The sequence below is a fragment of the Cucumis melo genome, chromosome 1, assembly GCF_025177605.1.
Source record: "Cucumis melo cultivar AY chromosome 1, USDA_Cmelo_AY_1.0, whole genome shotgun sequence".
Classification (NCBI taxonomy): Eukaryota; Viridiplantae; Streptophyta; class Magnoliopsida; order Cucurbitales; family Cucurbitaceae; genus Cucumis; species Cucumis melo.
The window spans coordinates 11,838,532-11,855,445 of NC_066857.1; the positions used below are offsets into that span (position 1 = coordinate 11,838,532).

The 16,914-nt window shown below is 32.4% G+C and overlaps 2 protein-coding genes across 2 annotated transcripts; one reads left to right on the forward strand and one right to left on the reverse strand.

The window, feature by feature from the left end:
- The first annotated feature begins 2,055 nt into the window (after positions 1–2,055).
- LOC103501222 (protein TORNADO 1) lies at positions 2,056–6,923 on the forward strand. The gene is made up of 3 exons (XM_008464737.3): positions 2,056–3,737; positions 3,850–5,087; positions 5,180–6,923. Exons 1-3 carry the CDS (start codon positions 2,243–2,245, stop codon positions 6,566–6,568), a joined length of 4,122 nt encoding a protein of 1,373 aa, XP_008462959.1. The 5' UTR covers positions 2,056–2,242; the 3' UTR covers positions 6,569–6,923.
- Positions 6,889–9,429, reverse strand: LOC103501223 (uncharacterized). The gene is made up of 2 exons (XM_008464739.2): positions 8,999–9,429; positions 6,889–8,499 (listed from the first exon to the last, which is right to left on the reverse strand). The coding sequence occupies exon 2, from the start codon at positions 8,476–8,478 to the stop codon at positions 7,183–7,185; it is 1,296 nt and encodes a 431-aa protein (XP_008462961.2). The 5' UTR covers positions 8,479–8,499; positions 8,999–9,429; the 3' UTR covers positions 6,889–7,182.
- Positions 9,430–16,914: the final 7,485 nt, after the last annotated feature.

The following is a 16,914-nucleotide window of genomic DNA, read 5'->3' on the forward strand; positions in this document are numbered from 1 at the left end:
TGTAATGATGAAGTTTCAAAACTATGAATTTGATATTCAATTCATTAATCCTAATATCCCTAATTAATTGTTAATAGAAGTTTTAAATGAGCTAATCACCTTTTAGATGACTATTCTTTTTTTTTTTTTTTTTTTTTATTTGAAATTTATCTCTCTTTTTCTTTTTTTCTAGACAAGTATTTTATTGTAGTCTTAATCTTTCATTAAAAAAAGAAAAATTAAATTTTTAGTTAAATTTTAAAAAATAAATTACTTTTTGAAAAAGACTATTTTCCACTTTTCTTAGCTTAACTTGAATTAAGTGTCTTAATAGAGACAAAATAAAATTTATGTACATATATGTTAGAATAAAAACGGTTAAAATAATTTAAAAACTTAAAACACACCATTATAAGTTATTATAAAAGTTGAAAAACAAGTTTGTAATCTAACTAAAATCAATAGTTTCCCCCTCCCCAAAAATCACTGTACCAAATTAAATCAGCAAAAAGAAAAGGAAAAAAAAAAAAAAAGAAGAAGAGTAGAAAAGAAGAAGAAAAAAAAAAGAAATATATCAATGTGATAAAGAAAAAACCAGCTAAAATATCATTTTATTTTTTATATTTTGTAATTGGTTTAATTTTAATCCATTGTACATTTAATCAATCGATTTGTGTCGAGATAATTTATGGTATATTTGCGTTAAGACGTTAAGAATCTCACATTGAAAAAATTAAGAGAACTCACATTTTTTATAAGATAGATGAACTACTCATCTTATTTCCAATTAGTTTTGTGGTTGGTTTTGAGATAAAACCACGTACTATCAAATAATTTGAAGAACATTTTCAAGTGTTTAATTTAAAATATAAGTCATTTTGAAAAGGGAATTGGAGTACCTTGTGACTATCCAAAATAGCTTTTGAAATGTATTTTAAACATCTTTTTTTATCAAAATAGTTGAAATAAAATAAGTTTGTGAAAAAACTTTATTCTCAGAATTAGATTAGTCTCTCATGCAAAAATATATAATGTGAATAACAAAAATGGGTCTTTTTAAAAATATAAAAAAATGGCAAAATATTTACACGGAAAAAGCCAGAGGCTCACCGTGTAAAATATCAAAAATACCATGTCAACCACATCATCAATAACGCACGCGTAATATATTTGCGATTTATATGCGATTATTTAGATATGGTTCAATATATACCCGTTTAGATATGACTAAACATGATTCAATATATACGCAGTCGTTTAGATATGACTACAACGCGATATATGGCTACAATTCAGATATAGCTACAATATATCTCTTCAATTCTATCGCTTAATTTTGTTACATGATTGTTTACTTTTTTTATACGACCGTTTATATTTGTCTACTCCAGTCCAAATGATTTTTTTTCAAAAAAATTTATACGCGATCTTTTATTTTTTTTACACGATCATTTAGTTTTTTAAACGATCCGTTTACATTTGGCTACTCTAATTTAAATGATTTTTTTACAAGATTCTTTATACACAATTTTTTATTTTTTTTACAAGATCGTTTACGTTTGGCTAATCCAATCTAAATGAAATTTTTTCAAGATTTTTTGTACACGGTCTTTTAGATTTTGCTATTTTGTTGTACATAATCTTGTACACAGTCGTTTAGATTTGGTTACCAATGTAAACGCGTAACGAAATAAAACGATAAAAGAAATCGCAACGAAAAAAAGAAGAAAATTAGAAAGACTGAAAAGAAATCGAAACAAAAGAAAAAACGAAGAGGAAAAGAAGAAAAACAATGAAAAGATTAAACGACGTAAATAAAGAATTGAAAAATATAAAGAAAATGGAAAGAAATAGCAGAAAAGTAAAAGAGAAAAGAAGAAAGATGAAATCACAAGGAAAGATGGGGAAGATGAAATAACACGAGGAAAACGAGTTTTAAAAAAAAAAAGAACCATAAATAAGCAACGAGATAGATAAAAATTGAATAAATTGTAAATTTAAAATATAAATAAAGTGTATTTTCTGGAAAGAAGTTTAAAAGATTTAGTGTGAGAGACAAAGTTCCACCGAAAGTCTCACAAATGATTCCCAAATTAAATAATTGAATATGATTTTACAGTTATAAAGCACCAAACTGTTACTTTGACAAACATCTTCCCTTCTTTCATGTTCAAACTCTCACAAAATGCTTCTTTTTTCTTCCCAATAAAGCAAAACCATTTTCACAACAGGGAGCTCTCCCCTCTCACCTTTCTCTCCATCAATGGCTTCAGATCAGAACCATGACAATCTCGAATCAGCATTGCACGCCCTTGGACCCGACAGCTCCGGCCCCCAGTGCCTGTCCTTTCATCTCTCTCAGTCCACTTCTTGCTGCTATGTCGAAACTGAAAACTCCATGAAAGTAGACCTCTCTAAGGATGCCATTTCATACTTCTCTTCCTTTCTCACAGCTTTGAGCTGCCACAGCTCCCTCAGAAGCTTGGAGTTTCATCTAGTCCATTGGGAACTCGAGCAAATGCGAGAGCTTTGTACGTTGCTTGAGAATAACTCGGGCATTAGACAGGTTGTGTTTCGACGAAATAGATTTAGTAATGAAAGCTTGGTGGAGTTGTGTTATGTTTTGAGGACTAACAAAGGGATTAAGGAGCTTATGTTTTCAGAAAGTGGGATTGGAGCAGTTGGGGTTGGTATGATTACTTCTGGTTTGAAGACGAACAATTCATTAGAGGAGTTTCAGATTTGGGAGGATTCAATCGGGTCAAAAGGAATGGAAGAACTCTCAAAAATGGTCGAAGAAAACACGACTCTGAAGCTTTTATCAATTTTTGACTCAAATTCAGTCACGGTGACCCCATTGATATCTGCAGTTTTGGCAATGAATAGGGATATGGAAGTACACATTTGGCATGGAGAAAATGGTGGAAAAAGTTCGAAGGTGGTTGAGTTTGTACCTGGGAATAGCACACTCAGAATTTATAGGCTTGACATAAATGGTGCTCGCAGGGTTGCTAACGTGCTCGGGTTAAACTTCACGGTTAAGACACTAGACATGACTGGTATACGGCTGAAATCCCGATGGGCAAAGGAATTCCGCTGGGCGTTGGAGCAAAATCGTTCCTTGAGGGAGGTAAAACTATCAAAGAGTCATTTAAAAGATGAGGCAATTGTGCATATAGCAGCTGGACTTTTCAAGAACAAGCACTTGCACAACTTATTTCTAGATGGGAACTTATTTTCAGGCATTGGAGTGGAACATCTGCTCTGCCCTTTGAGCCGGTTCTCGACCCTGCAACTTCAAGCAAACATTACTCTCAAATATGTAACATTCGGAGGTCGAAAAAACAAGATAGGAAGAGACGGGCTTGCAGCGATTCTACGTATGCTTACAACAAATGAAACTCTAACTCATCTCGGGATATACGACGATCATAGCTTAAGACCCAATGAAATAGTCAGAATTTTCAGGAGTTTAGAGAAGAATGCATCCTTAACACACTTATCCTTACGCAGTTGTAAAGGAGTTGACGGAGACATGGTGTTGCAAACAATAATGGAGATGCTAGAGGTAAATCCTTGGATTGAAGACATCGACCTCTCTGGAACTCCTCTTCAAAACTCTGGCAAAGCCGATAGAGTTTACCAAAGGTTAGGACAGAACGGGAACACTGATCTCGAACCCCAGGTGGATTCACTGGACATGACCTTGACAGAGCCAAAAAGTTGTAGGATTTTCTTCTGTGGCCAAGAATACGCAGGTAATAACATAGTTTCTTTCATATAGGCTTAAAAACCTAAAAGTTTTGTCCGAAAGTTCATATAAATAAAATAATTTGAACAATCAAACTAACTTTAGACACCCAACTGCAGGTAAGACTACTCTGTGTAACTCCATATTACAGAACTTTGGTTCTTCAAAACTTCCCTTCACAGAGCAAGTCAGATCTTTAGTAGCTCCAGTCGAACAAGCAGTAAGAACAGTTGGAATGAAGATAAAAACTTTCAAAGATGAAGAAATAAAAATCTCAATTTGGAATTTAGCTGGTCAGCATGAGTTCCATTCCCTCCATGATCTCTTGTTTCCAGGTCCTGGAAGTGCATCAGTATTTGTGATCATCAGCAGTTTATTCAGGAAGCCAAGTAACAAAGAACCAAAACATGTAAACGAGATAGAAGAAGATCTTCAATATTGGCTAAGGTTCATAGTTTCCAACTCTAAAAGAGCAGCAAAACAGTGCATGCTTCCAAATGTAACTTTGGTTCTCACACATCATGACAAAGTTGTACCTTCACAGAACTTGCAGCAAACTTTAATTTCAATTAATGAGTTGAGAGACAAATTCCAAGGTTTCCTTGATATTTACCCGACAGTATTCACGGTCGATGCACGCTCATCAGCATCCGTAAACAAACTCTTGCATCATCTTCGGAGAATGAGTCGGACTGTTCTCCAAAGAGCTCCGCAAATTTATCAGCTCTGTAATGAACTGATACAAATTTTGACAGACTGGAGATCAGAAAATTACAACAAACCAGCAATGAGGTGGAAAGAGTTTCAGGATCTCTGTCAACTTCATATCCCTCAACTGAGAATCCGCTCCAGACGAAGTAACAGAGATAAGATCGAAATGAGGAGGAAGGCCGTTGCTACTTGCTTGCATGACATAGGAGAGGTGATTTACTTTGAAGCACTGGGATTTATAATATTAGATTGTGATTGGTTTTGTGGAGAAGTTCTTGGGCAACTAATAAGACTAGAAGTTAGACATAATTCAAGCAACAATAGTGGATTCATTAGCAGAAAAGAACTAGAAAAAGTTTTAAGAGGCAAGTTACATAGTCAGATCCCAGGACTGAATTCGAAGGTATATGAAAACTTACAAGCTAGTGACTTGGTAGGAATGATGCTAAAACTGGAACTCTGTTATGAACAAGACCAATCAGATTCTAATTCCCCATTGCTAATCCCCTCGGTTCTCGAGGAAGGTAGAGGAAAACCTCAGAGATGGCCGTTAAGTATGCCTGACTGCATCTACACAGGGAGACACCTAAAATGTGATGATTCAAGCCATATGTTTCTTACTCCCGGATTTTTTCCTCGACTACAGGCAAGAATCCACTTGTTCTATCTCTCTCTTTCTTTGATGGAAAATTGTGAGTTTTGAATTCCTAACAAGAGTTTTTGCTGTTGGAAATTCAGGTGCACTTGCATAACAGAATCATGGGATTAAAGAACCAATATGTAGCAACTTACAGCTTGGAGAAATACCTGATCACAATAAACATCAATGGAATTTATGTCAGGGTAGAGCTTGGAGGACAGTTGGGCTACTATATTGATGTCCTGGCATGTTCCACGAAGAGCCTGACCGAGACTCTCCGATTTATCCAGCAGCTTATAATTCCTGCAATTCACGATCTCTGTCAAGGCATCATCTTGACCGAAAGCATTATCAGGCCCGAATGCGTGCAAAATTTGGTACCACCAAGACACAGGAAAACTCAGCACGTCTCAATACAACAACTGAAACTCGCGTTGCTTTCTGTTCCTGCTGATGGCATGTATGACTATCAGCACACGTGGTGTCCTGTGTCAGACGGTGGTAGAGAAATTGTTGCAGTTGGATTCGATTTTGCTCGAGACCTCTTATCCGATGATGATTTCAGGGAAGTTTTGCATAAGAGGTACCATGACCTATATAATCTTGCTGTTGAACTGCAAGTCCCACATGAAAACAACCCAGAAGCAGTAGATCAATCGTTATCCAATGACGAAACTGACAAAGTTGAAGCGACCTTTGGTGGAATTGCAAAAGGTGTTGAAGCTGTTTTGCAGAGGTTAAAGATCATTGAACAGGAAATCAAAGACTTAAAGCAGGAGATAAAAGGCCTAAGATATTATGAGCACAGACTCCTTCTCGAGCTTAATCGCAAAGTGAACTACCTAGTGAATTACAATGTTGAAATTGAAGAGAGGAGAGTGCCTAACATGTTCTATTTCGTTAGAACAGAAAACTATTCAAGAAGGTTGATTACCAACCTGATTTCCGGCATGAATGCTCTCCGACTCCACATGTTATGTGAGTTCCGAAGGGAAATGCATGTTGTTGAAGATCAGATAGGCTGTGAAGTAATGCGGATTGACAATATGGCAGTAAGGTCTTTAGCTCCTTATATGACAAAGTTCATGAAACTGGTAACATTTTCTCTCAGAATTGGAGCCCAAGTAGCAATGGGAATGGGGCACCTGATCCCAGATTTGAGTCGCGAGGTTGCGCATCTAGCTGATTCGTCTCTTTTTCATGGAGCAGCTGGGGCCGCAGCTGCAGGAGCAGTTGGAGTCGCAGCTATAGGACGTGTAGGTTTAAACAGGGGAAAAAGCAGAGGTGGGGATATTCAGCAAGATTTAAGAACAGCACAGCAATGGGTTGTCGATTACTTGAGAGAACAGAGATGTTCAACTGGAAAAGATATCGCTGAGAAGTTCGGGTTGTGGAGAGTGAGATACAGGGATGATGGTCACATTGCATGGATCTGCAGAAGACACATGAACCTCAGAGCACATGAAATAACTGAAGTTCCCATCTGATGCCTATGAAGATTCATATTATGCCTGCTAAGATCAACCACTTTAGAGTAACAAGACATGAACAAGTAAAATTTTCTCCCAAGTTTGGATTTTCCACTGAAAATTTTCAAACAACTTCAGGGAGGCAAAATAAATCTATTTTAGTTACAAAAGCTTTGAAAGAAGAGTATTTCTCTGCTAGTCCCATCAGGCACAGTACATGTTATACAAAGAATAAAAGAAATAAGAAATTTCTGGACCATATGATGTGAATCAACCGAAATCAAGCCATCAATGCACTAGTCTATCCAATTCATTCCTTGAAACGAACAATGCCTATGTGGGACCAATAGATCAATGATACGATTTTGATTTCACATAATTAAAGTTGCATTCTTGAGTTAATTGTTACAACGAGGGATAATAATTCATTCATGCTTACACCGATGATCATGATAGGACAAAGTTTGTAAGGCGTAGAAGCCATAATTTACTATCGTACATGACAAACCAACGTACAAGGAGAAACACCACTCTACAAAGATACATTATTACATTTCACTATTGGTAGTAGTATTCGACCTATAGTTCTAGAGTTATTTGTGTGTCTTCGTCTGAAATGTAGAAACCAAAGTTTAGAAGAACGCTCTGCTTCCATAGAACACACGTGTACTGCCATCCTTCGAGGACGGTGTTTGCCTATCAGAGCTTGAATTTCCTGAATTCGTTGGTTCATTATCAACATCCAGAGGAAGTTTCATCTTTGCTAATGACTCGGTAAACTGTTGCATGCTTTTCATATACATATCAACAAAGTCCTGCTGCACTACATTTTGTTCTGGCTCTATGTTCACAGTGATAACAGGCTTTGAGAATGAAACATTTGGTACCTCAATAGAGGAATCAGGCTTGCCATTCTTAACATCCACATGCTTCTCCTCTTCGATCGGTTCCTGAGTTTGAGGTTTTGAAGCTTCTGAAGCATCATATGATTCTGAGCTAGTTGGTACAGGAGGCGAGGATGCTCCATTAGTTGACGAGCTGCTAGGTGGAGAATCAAGCTTTGAACGCTGGACAGACTCGACGGAAGCTGTTGAGAAGCTTTCCACAGTATGCACACCTGTTTCTGAACTCAGATGATCTTCTGTACCAGAAGTGGCTATGCTCTCAGAGTCCTCGGACTCCGGATTAGGGCCCGGGATGCAGAAATACTCAGACACCATCATCTCATCTTCATTTACAATCTTAGGATCAGGAAACTCTATCTTATCCAAATCGCTAGCTAGTGACTCGGATATTTCAGAATCCTTCAATGCAGCATTTGATGACTCCAAGACAGCTTTAGGAACAGCCATCACATCAGGCGAGGTTCCATTGTATTCAAGAGAGAGTTGAACAAATCCAGCTGGAGAATGGAACAAATCGGTGGAAGAAAGAGAAAACTCTTTCTCTAATTTCCCATCGTTAACGAGAACTTCAGTCAATGGCACCACGGTAAATCCCAACAACTGGTCTTCCAGATAATTCCTCACTCTGCTCAACATCCATATCTCACATTTAAGGGAGGCATCGACACTCCGGACATTGAAACGAAGATTCTCATTAAAAACTGGGTTCCGCCCAGCTCCATTAATGATTTTGGTGGAGAGAGAATCTTCAGGATCAGTAGTCAGACAAAGCTTAGCATAAACATCCTGCTTATGGTATATGCAGATGTTATGAATGTCTCTAGCCTGATGAATGCATACATCAAGTGCACCAACAACTTCCTCCAAGTTATACATAACAGCTTCTTTTCGATTGACCTCCATTCCCTTTGTTGGAGGACCAGAGATGGGATCAAAGAAACTGGGGAAACTGGGTTTCTTCTTCTCAGACTCAGCAATGAGAGAGTTCTTCAATGGTGAAACAACAGATTGAGGGGAGTCCATGATAAGAATTAGAACACAAACCTGAAAAAATTACAAAGTTAACTGAAAATCTAACAAAATCGACTTAAAAGATCGTGCGCTATTTTAGCAACGATATAAGAAAACAATCTTTAACAAGAATGAACTGTCAAACAAGACTGAAATAGGAATTCCAGAACCACACTGAATATTGAACTTACAAAAATGGAAACTCCAAGTCAGATCAATTTGTATCAAGAGGTTTTCAAGATACAGAAGCCAAACACTAAAGAACTAAAAATGAGTGAATTGCAAAAGGTTTCAGTCAAAACTTAGAAACTCAAAAACACAAAGTCCAACAAAGCAATCCAATTTTTCAACACAGGAACAAGAAAACCCGAAATCCAAGGAAGTGTAAGCAGTGAAGCAAGCAAAAAAGGGAAACACATCACAGAAGTCCCCGTCGAGTCCACAAAATTCAACAAGGAGATGAGATTGAGTTCCCTTCAAAACCCTCGAACACAGGACGAAAGAAACAAAAAGGAGGAAGTAAGGCAATTACCAAAAGAGAAAGGAGTGAAATCAAAGCAAAATAACGAGGTGGGTTAGTTTATTTTAGCTTCGAAGCCTCAAATTGGGAAAGTCCAAACAGTTTTCCCCCAAACCGAAAGCTAAAAATCGAAGATCTTTGAGAACCCAGTTGGAAAATGGAAGAAAATTGTGCGTGGTTGGGGTTTGGTGTTGGTGACGAACTGCTGGAACACCAGAGTTGCGTGTGTGACTATGGGATCGAGTTCGCCAATCGGCGTGGCAGTGGGAAACTCAACCGCCAGCAGAGGAAGGACGGTGGTCGTGGGTGGTGATTGAAGGTTGAGGAAGAACCAAAGTGCGATTGCAATTGGGGGTATAGAGAGAGAAAGTGGGGGCTTTAAAAAGGGGCAAAAGGTGAGTCTTTGACTTTGGAGCTTTCAAATATGTCGATGACAGAAATTTTATGTATTGGAATACGATTTAACTAAGATTTCCAAAATACGAAGATAAGATAATCTTTTTGGTTAAATCCCACAAATTAACTATTAATAAGTATTATACATCTTTATTTTCCAAATCTTTTTATTTTTTAACCTACACAGACTTTATATTTTAATTTCTCTGATTAATCAATCAATCGTCATGTAGTTTGAAGGTTAAAAATTCATTTTCATGTATTTAGATAATATTTTTGTATTCCTCACAAATTATTTAGCTTCTACTACTACTCTATGTCAATGAAATCTCTTCTTTAATACTTACACATGAATAGTGTTCTTCTTGTGTTGAATGAACTACACTTACTTAATTTAAATATTTGTTTCCATAACATCAATATATATATATATATTTTGTAAACTGAAAATTACTTAATTCACATCGACAAGGAAGGTTGGTAGATTGGATGAGCCCATGATTGGAGTATGATTATGATTAATTGCACTAAAATAAAAAAATAAAAAAAAAAAGGAAACGTTAGAAGAAAAGGAAATTTCCCTTTAAAGAATTAGGAATTTGAGCAATAAGGGAATGAGAGTGAGAGTGAGAGTGAGAGTGATCAACAGTGGAAGTGGAGAAGAAAGTTAGGAGGTGATAGTGGGTAGAGAGAATGAAGGGTGACTAAAAGTGGTTTAAGATATTCTTTACCTATTTTCCTTTTTTAATGAATAAATATTTTCCTTTTTAAAATGTTAGAGTTCAAGTTAATTGAGATAACCAACTTTTACTTTGATAGAATTTTATTTTTTATATCATCTAAAAATATTATATCAGTGAAAATAATTGTTTTCTTCTTTATATATTTAGGATTACCTACTTTTCTAACTAATATAGGATTTTGTTTAACCTTAATGGTAAGAAGGAATCTACTCTCTTTATATGATTATTGCATGTTAGGATTTTAAAATTAGAAGTTTCATCCTCAACTTCATATACTATGAAAGAAAATAATAATAATAATAATAATAATAATAATAATAAGAAAGAAATTATGTAAGTAATTGTTATATATTGTGTTAGATGCATACAAGATATATAATAATGGTATTTGGCAGGAAGAATGCAAATAGGATTTTAAAATAATAATGTGGGTAGGTTTTATGTTTATTTGAATTTTAATATATAGACAACGTAGAATCTTGAGTGTATATTAATTAATGTATTCATGTAGATATGTATTGGAGACATATATAAGATTGATATATTGAAGCCCCAACAAGAAGTGAGTGAATGTTAGGTACAACATAATAAAATAACAAAACTACCCAAATGCTCTTTTTAATTTCTTTACCTTTTCTTTTTCATAATAAAGCATTTTAGAAAAATTCATAGGCAAAGATGTTTTTTATATATGAATAAAAACGTTAAGAACATTTTAAAAGTTAAGAAACAGAAAATATATTGTATAGTTTAGTGAACAAAACATGTTTTTTCATCATTATGTGTAGCTCATTCTAGATTTATTTAGATTCTTTGAAATCAAATGTTGTATTATATCTTGTTTCATTTTTTTCCCTAATCTTTTGGAATATTATTGTATCTTCTTTCCTTCACACTATTATAAATATAAATGAGTAATTATATTTCAGACTATATTCAAATGAAAATCAATTTATCTTAAAATATATTCAAAATATGAAAAATGAGGGTAGGCTTTAACTTGCATAAAACTTGAATTATCCATTTTGAGATCAAACATTTGGGTTTAATCTATATGTTGCTTTAAAATTGTCATTATTTTGATATTATTTTGTTGACCTTTGATTTTTTAGGTCTTTTTAATCAAGTTTATAAATTAAACATTATTTTCATCCTGATTTGTTAATTATGTTAATTGCTTTGAAGGAATATTTTTTTCTAAGTTTTGTTAATTATATTACTTTGTAGGAGTGTTTTCTCAAAAATAAGTTTTAGAAAATAATCGAAATTTATTTTCTTGTTTTAGATTCGGCTAACAATTCAACTGTTCAACTAAAAAAAATGAAAATTACGTTAAAGAAGTTGTAAAAAGAAAAACAGGGAGAATTAAAAAAACATGTTATCAACAAGACGTTAAACATAGAACACTGTAGCATGTAATGTAAGGAAGTAAGACGTTTTTATATTGACTTTTTAAATAAGTGTTTCTTAGTTAAAATAATGTAGTGAATTCAAATTCGTCTTTAACCTAACGTTCTTGTTTCTTTTCTTCTTTTTTTTTCTCGTTTCTAATTTTTCAAAAAATTAACTTCATTTGATAACCATCTGTGTTTCTTGTAATTTCTAGATTCTAAAAGACTTAGAAAAAGATAAAATTCGTAAATTTTTTCAATCCTTATCATTAAAATCTTCTAAAAATCATCAAAGATTTGATATTTTCGAACTTTGTCTGTAACTCACTATAGGCTCAAGAAACAAACAGAAGATGTATATGAACGAGATATATACAACAATAAGAAGAAGAAAAATGATTAAATAAAGGAACTCCCGAACATTTGGCGATCTCAGATGTGTCGATATCGATGGTGACTCATTATTTCGATGAATCATTTCTTCGGACAGAAGAAGATTAGGTAAACACTTACTCGAAATCTCACTTTGTTACGTAAGGACTTAGACTTTATATAGTTTATAAACAAGTTTGGTCGTCAATCAATTTAACAATAATCTACATGTATACGAATTTTCGCTAAATCTTAATAATATTATTTATTATATTAATTAAAACTAAATTATTATAAATTTAGAATTTTAAAATTTAATTAGTACAAGATTAAATGATTGGTTGCGACACTATTGAGATAAATATATATATATATATATATATATATATATATATATATATATATATATATATATATATATATATATATATATATATATATAACATTTTTTATGTCCATTCTACGTAGGTGACCGTCATGGATTGAATCAATAACCTCTTAGTTTAAATATTGAAACTATGTCTCCTTTTTATCAATAGGACCACCTATGATGGTTTATATATTTTAATATTCTTTTAATTAGATTCTGATATAATAGTTAATTAATTATAGTTAGTGTTACTTTAAAATTTATTAATATGTTAACTTTGGCTATCTATTATTTGGAGTTGTAATTGAGTTCTAAAATGAAATTTATAGTTTAAATTAGATTATTCACATTTTCCCATATAATTATATCTATACACAATAATTTTCGTTGTGTTATAACATGAGTCTTTTAAAAAATATAACAAAACAGCAACATATTTATATTGTATAAAATGATTCTAAAAACGAAAAACCTATAGGCCCATCATGAAAAATACCAAAAATGCCTCATCAACAATGTGCGTAAAATATTTGATATACGATCGTTTAGATTTGGCTACACGATCCTAAACGATTTTTTTTTCACGATTTTTAGATTTGGTTAAACTATTTTTTTAAAGATTCTTTATACACATTTTTTTAGATTTGGTTACCCTAATCTAAACAACGTAAAAAAAAGACGATGCACGCAACAAACGATAAAAAAAGGAAAAAAGAAGAAAGACAATAGAAAGAAATCAGATTTGGTTACCCAAATCTAAACGACGTAAAAAAAGAAGAAAAAAAAAAGATGGAAAGAAATCGCAGTTAAATAAAAGAAGAGTAAAGGAGGAAGACGATAAAAATATCGCTGAGAGGAGAAAAAAGATGGAAGGTTAAACCTGAAATATTTAAAAAATAGCTAACTTTATAAGCTTTATTAGGATCGTAAATATTTTAGTAGTTTGTTATATTTATGAAAGTTTTCCATAATAATCATATTGCTCTCAACAAAAAAAAAAAAGGAAATTTTTTTACAAAATGGTCTAAAAAATTGGTTCATTTGATAACTATTTTTACATCTTTAAATTCTCAATCAAATTAATAAAAAGAAAACAATTGATTAAGAAAAAGCAAAAAGAGAAAAAATGATAATTAGGTTAACTTTAGTTTTAAAATTAGAACTTCAATCATATATGTTGGAAAATAATTGCAAATAATAAATCGGTGAAAATATTTATATCATATAGTAAAACTTTATATTCTATCAACAATGAATACTAATAAACTTTTATTAGTGTATTCTATATATTTATCAACTATATTTTATAAGATACTAATTAGACATTAAGTATCTATCAATAAGGCAGTTTATAGTTGTTATATTTTTGTAAATATTTTGGTTCGTATTAATATAGTTGAAAATGTCCCGTATATGTACGTATCATTCCTCCAAATAAAAGTTCGGTGGTACATGGGTACATCGGTGCATTGTCTAATCTCGATAAGATGCAAGGGTTAAGGAATATTATAAGTAAAGATATTCCTAAATTTGGTTGTTAATAACCATATAATTAAATACACGATTCAATAATTTGGAGATTAGTCAACTTGGTGTAAGACAAAAACGACTTTACCTCATCCTATACCAATACACTACTTTACTGTATATTCAAACGACATCCTTTGTTTGGTTCAATAATCGATTATGAGTGGGAGAAGAGAAGTTCGTAGTGAAATTTTTTTCCTAATTAAAATATCAACCGAATCTATTTCTACATCATTATTAAATTATCTTTTTGGAAAAATTGTCGAAAATAGAACATTTGACGAAATATTTACATTTACAAAAAATCAAGTGTAAAACTTTTTATCTATTAGTGATTTTGTTTTATTGAGTATAAATAGTTTGTCCATTTTTTTAATTTTTGAAAAAGATTGTTTTTTATTTCATTTTATTTTATTTAAATATGTAATAATAATAATCTCTTCAACTTTTTCTTAGTTTCTTTCTTGTGATGCCCTACTAGACGGGTAATTCTTTTTTGTTTGAAAAATAGGTCAATTATTTGGAAGTTTTGACTTTTCATTTTTTTTTTTTTTTTATCTTTCAACAACAAGAGGAAAAGTAAAATAATAATAATAATAATAATAATAATAATAATAATAATAATAATAATAATAATAATAATAATAATAATAATAATAATAATAATAATAATAATAATAATAATAATAATAATAATAATAATAATAATAATAATAATAATAATAATAATAATAATAATAATAATAATAATAATAATAATAATAATAATAATAATAATAATAATAATAATAATAATAATAATAATAATAATAATAATAATAATAATAATAATAATAATAATAATAATAATAATAATAATAATAATAATAATAATAATAATAATAATAATAATAATAATAATAATAATAATAATAATAATAATAATAAATGAAAGAATCCTAGGGAGATCCAAAACAAGACATCATTATAAGGAAAAAAACCAAATTAGTTTATTTGCTTAAAAGAATTTCTCTCTCACCCATTATTGTATGCTTTAATTAATTTATTCATAAATTTATAATTTAAAATTAACTTTATTTAATATTCACTATAAAATCCATTAGTTTTGCTTAATCCCAATTATAATTTTTTGTTTATTTTTGTTTTTGAAAACTATGTCTATTAATTGATAATTTGGTATACCTATTTTGTCATTTTCTAAAGTACTATACAAGGTATTGGCCAAATTTCAGAAGCCTTAATGGTCAATAGTTAGCCACTTTATTGTATGTTTTTTAGGATTTTATTATAAATATTATGTAGTAAAATGGATGCACATGGTGTTTTGAAAAAAACAAAGAAAGAAAGAAAACAAATGTGATTATTAGTCACGAATATTTGCACTTTTTACAATAAAAAAGGTCTCCAAGAGTATGGAGTCATCAAACTGGATTTGAACAAAGCAGGAATTTGTTGGAGCCTATTATGCTTGATGATATGGTTTTCATTAAGACCAAGTAGATCTGGTTACATGAAGTGTGTTAGGACCTCATCCTTCGCCTTGCTTCGACATGGAGAGCCATCAACAACACTCAGTCCTATATGGGAGTTAGATAAGATGATCTTCTTTTCTCGTTTATTCACTTGTTTTATATGGAATGATTTTCTGCTCTATTCTAAGCATTTTTAGAAAAGGGTTCATTGTCATGTATTCATGTCTCTAGAGACAACAACCCGCCTATTACATACCATATCTTGGGATAGTTTGGTGCTAATTAAAGCTACGATGGCAGAAGGGCATGGACTTTGAAGGAGATCTTGGGAGTTTATGAGCTTGAAACTCTCCGAGGGTGGAAAGGTTGGTTTTCTTGTGGGGGTAAAGGAAGTGTTGATAAAAGTGTGTGACACAAGCTATCCCGACTTATGTGATGGGTTGTTTCAAACTTCTTGTTGGTTCCTATCATGACTAGATACGATCTTTTGTTAGGTTCTGGTGATGCTCTGATCGTCGAAAAATCTATTGAACGATGTGGGATAAATTATGTTAACCTCGTAAGGAGGACATATTGAATTCAATGATCTTAACTTTTAATCAAACTCTTCTTCTCAAGCTCTTGTGGTGGGTTCTCAAAGCACCCTCAATCGCCCATGGCCAGAATTTTGAAAGAATAATACTATCCTAAGATTAGTATCTTGCAGTCTGTCAACCAAGCTAATAATTCATGTTTGTAGAAGAATCTTTATACGTGGGGAAGAATCCTTATACGTGGGGCATTGAAGATTACTATTAGAAGGAAGGTGAGTCTTGATTCAAAGATTCAGATCTTTAGGGATCTTTGGATTTTCATGTCTGTTTCATTCCATCCTATTACTCCCAATTATGAAAATTTGAACATGAAAATGTCTTCTCTAATTGGCCAATGTCAACAATAGAATGTTGATTGAGTTAAGAGGTTAGTTTACCTGGTGGATTGAAAGGTCATCTTATTTAGTATTCCTATGAAGAGTGGGAATAAATTAGGTGGACCTGACATTTTGATAAATGGAAAAAATACTCAATCAAAAGTAGATATCGATTTCAAAAAAGTTAAATGCTTCAAGGTGGTCTTCTAGCAGATCAGGTTGGTCGGATCAGTGGAATAAGGTATGAAATTCTAAGATCCTAATTCAAGTGAAAGATTCCATGTGGTGTGTGTTCCATAATTATATACTATATTTGGTTAACCTTTTAAGAAGACCTGTGGATATTTCCCCAGTGTTGTCCATTGTATGGAGATCCTGCGGAATCTATTGTACTAAAGGTTTCTTAGTTGACCCGAATTTAGTCAGCATTTGGATCTTGGTCAACATTTGGATCCAGGTTAGAGGGGAAATCTGGCCCGACTTTGGATCTTGGTCAGCATTTGGATCGGAGGTTTAATTTGACTGAGTTTGTCACACCCCGTTCTAGGTTTTCCCCTCTTACCTAGATCTTGGTGTGAATCTACTCTTTAAAACATTTCTTTCCAAATATAAGATTTATAAAATACTTAAAAAATTTATGTAAAATTTTTTGCAGCATCTTCCCTAAGATATGAGTTAGCCAAACCTGAAAAAGGAGAGATTTTTACTTTTATATAAAGATATGCAATCTTTAGACTACAAGTGTGT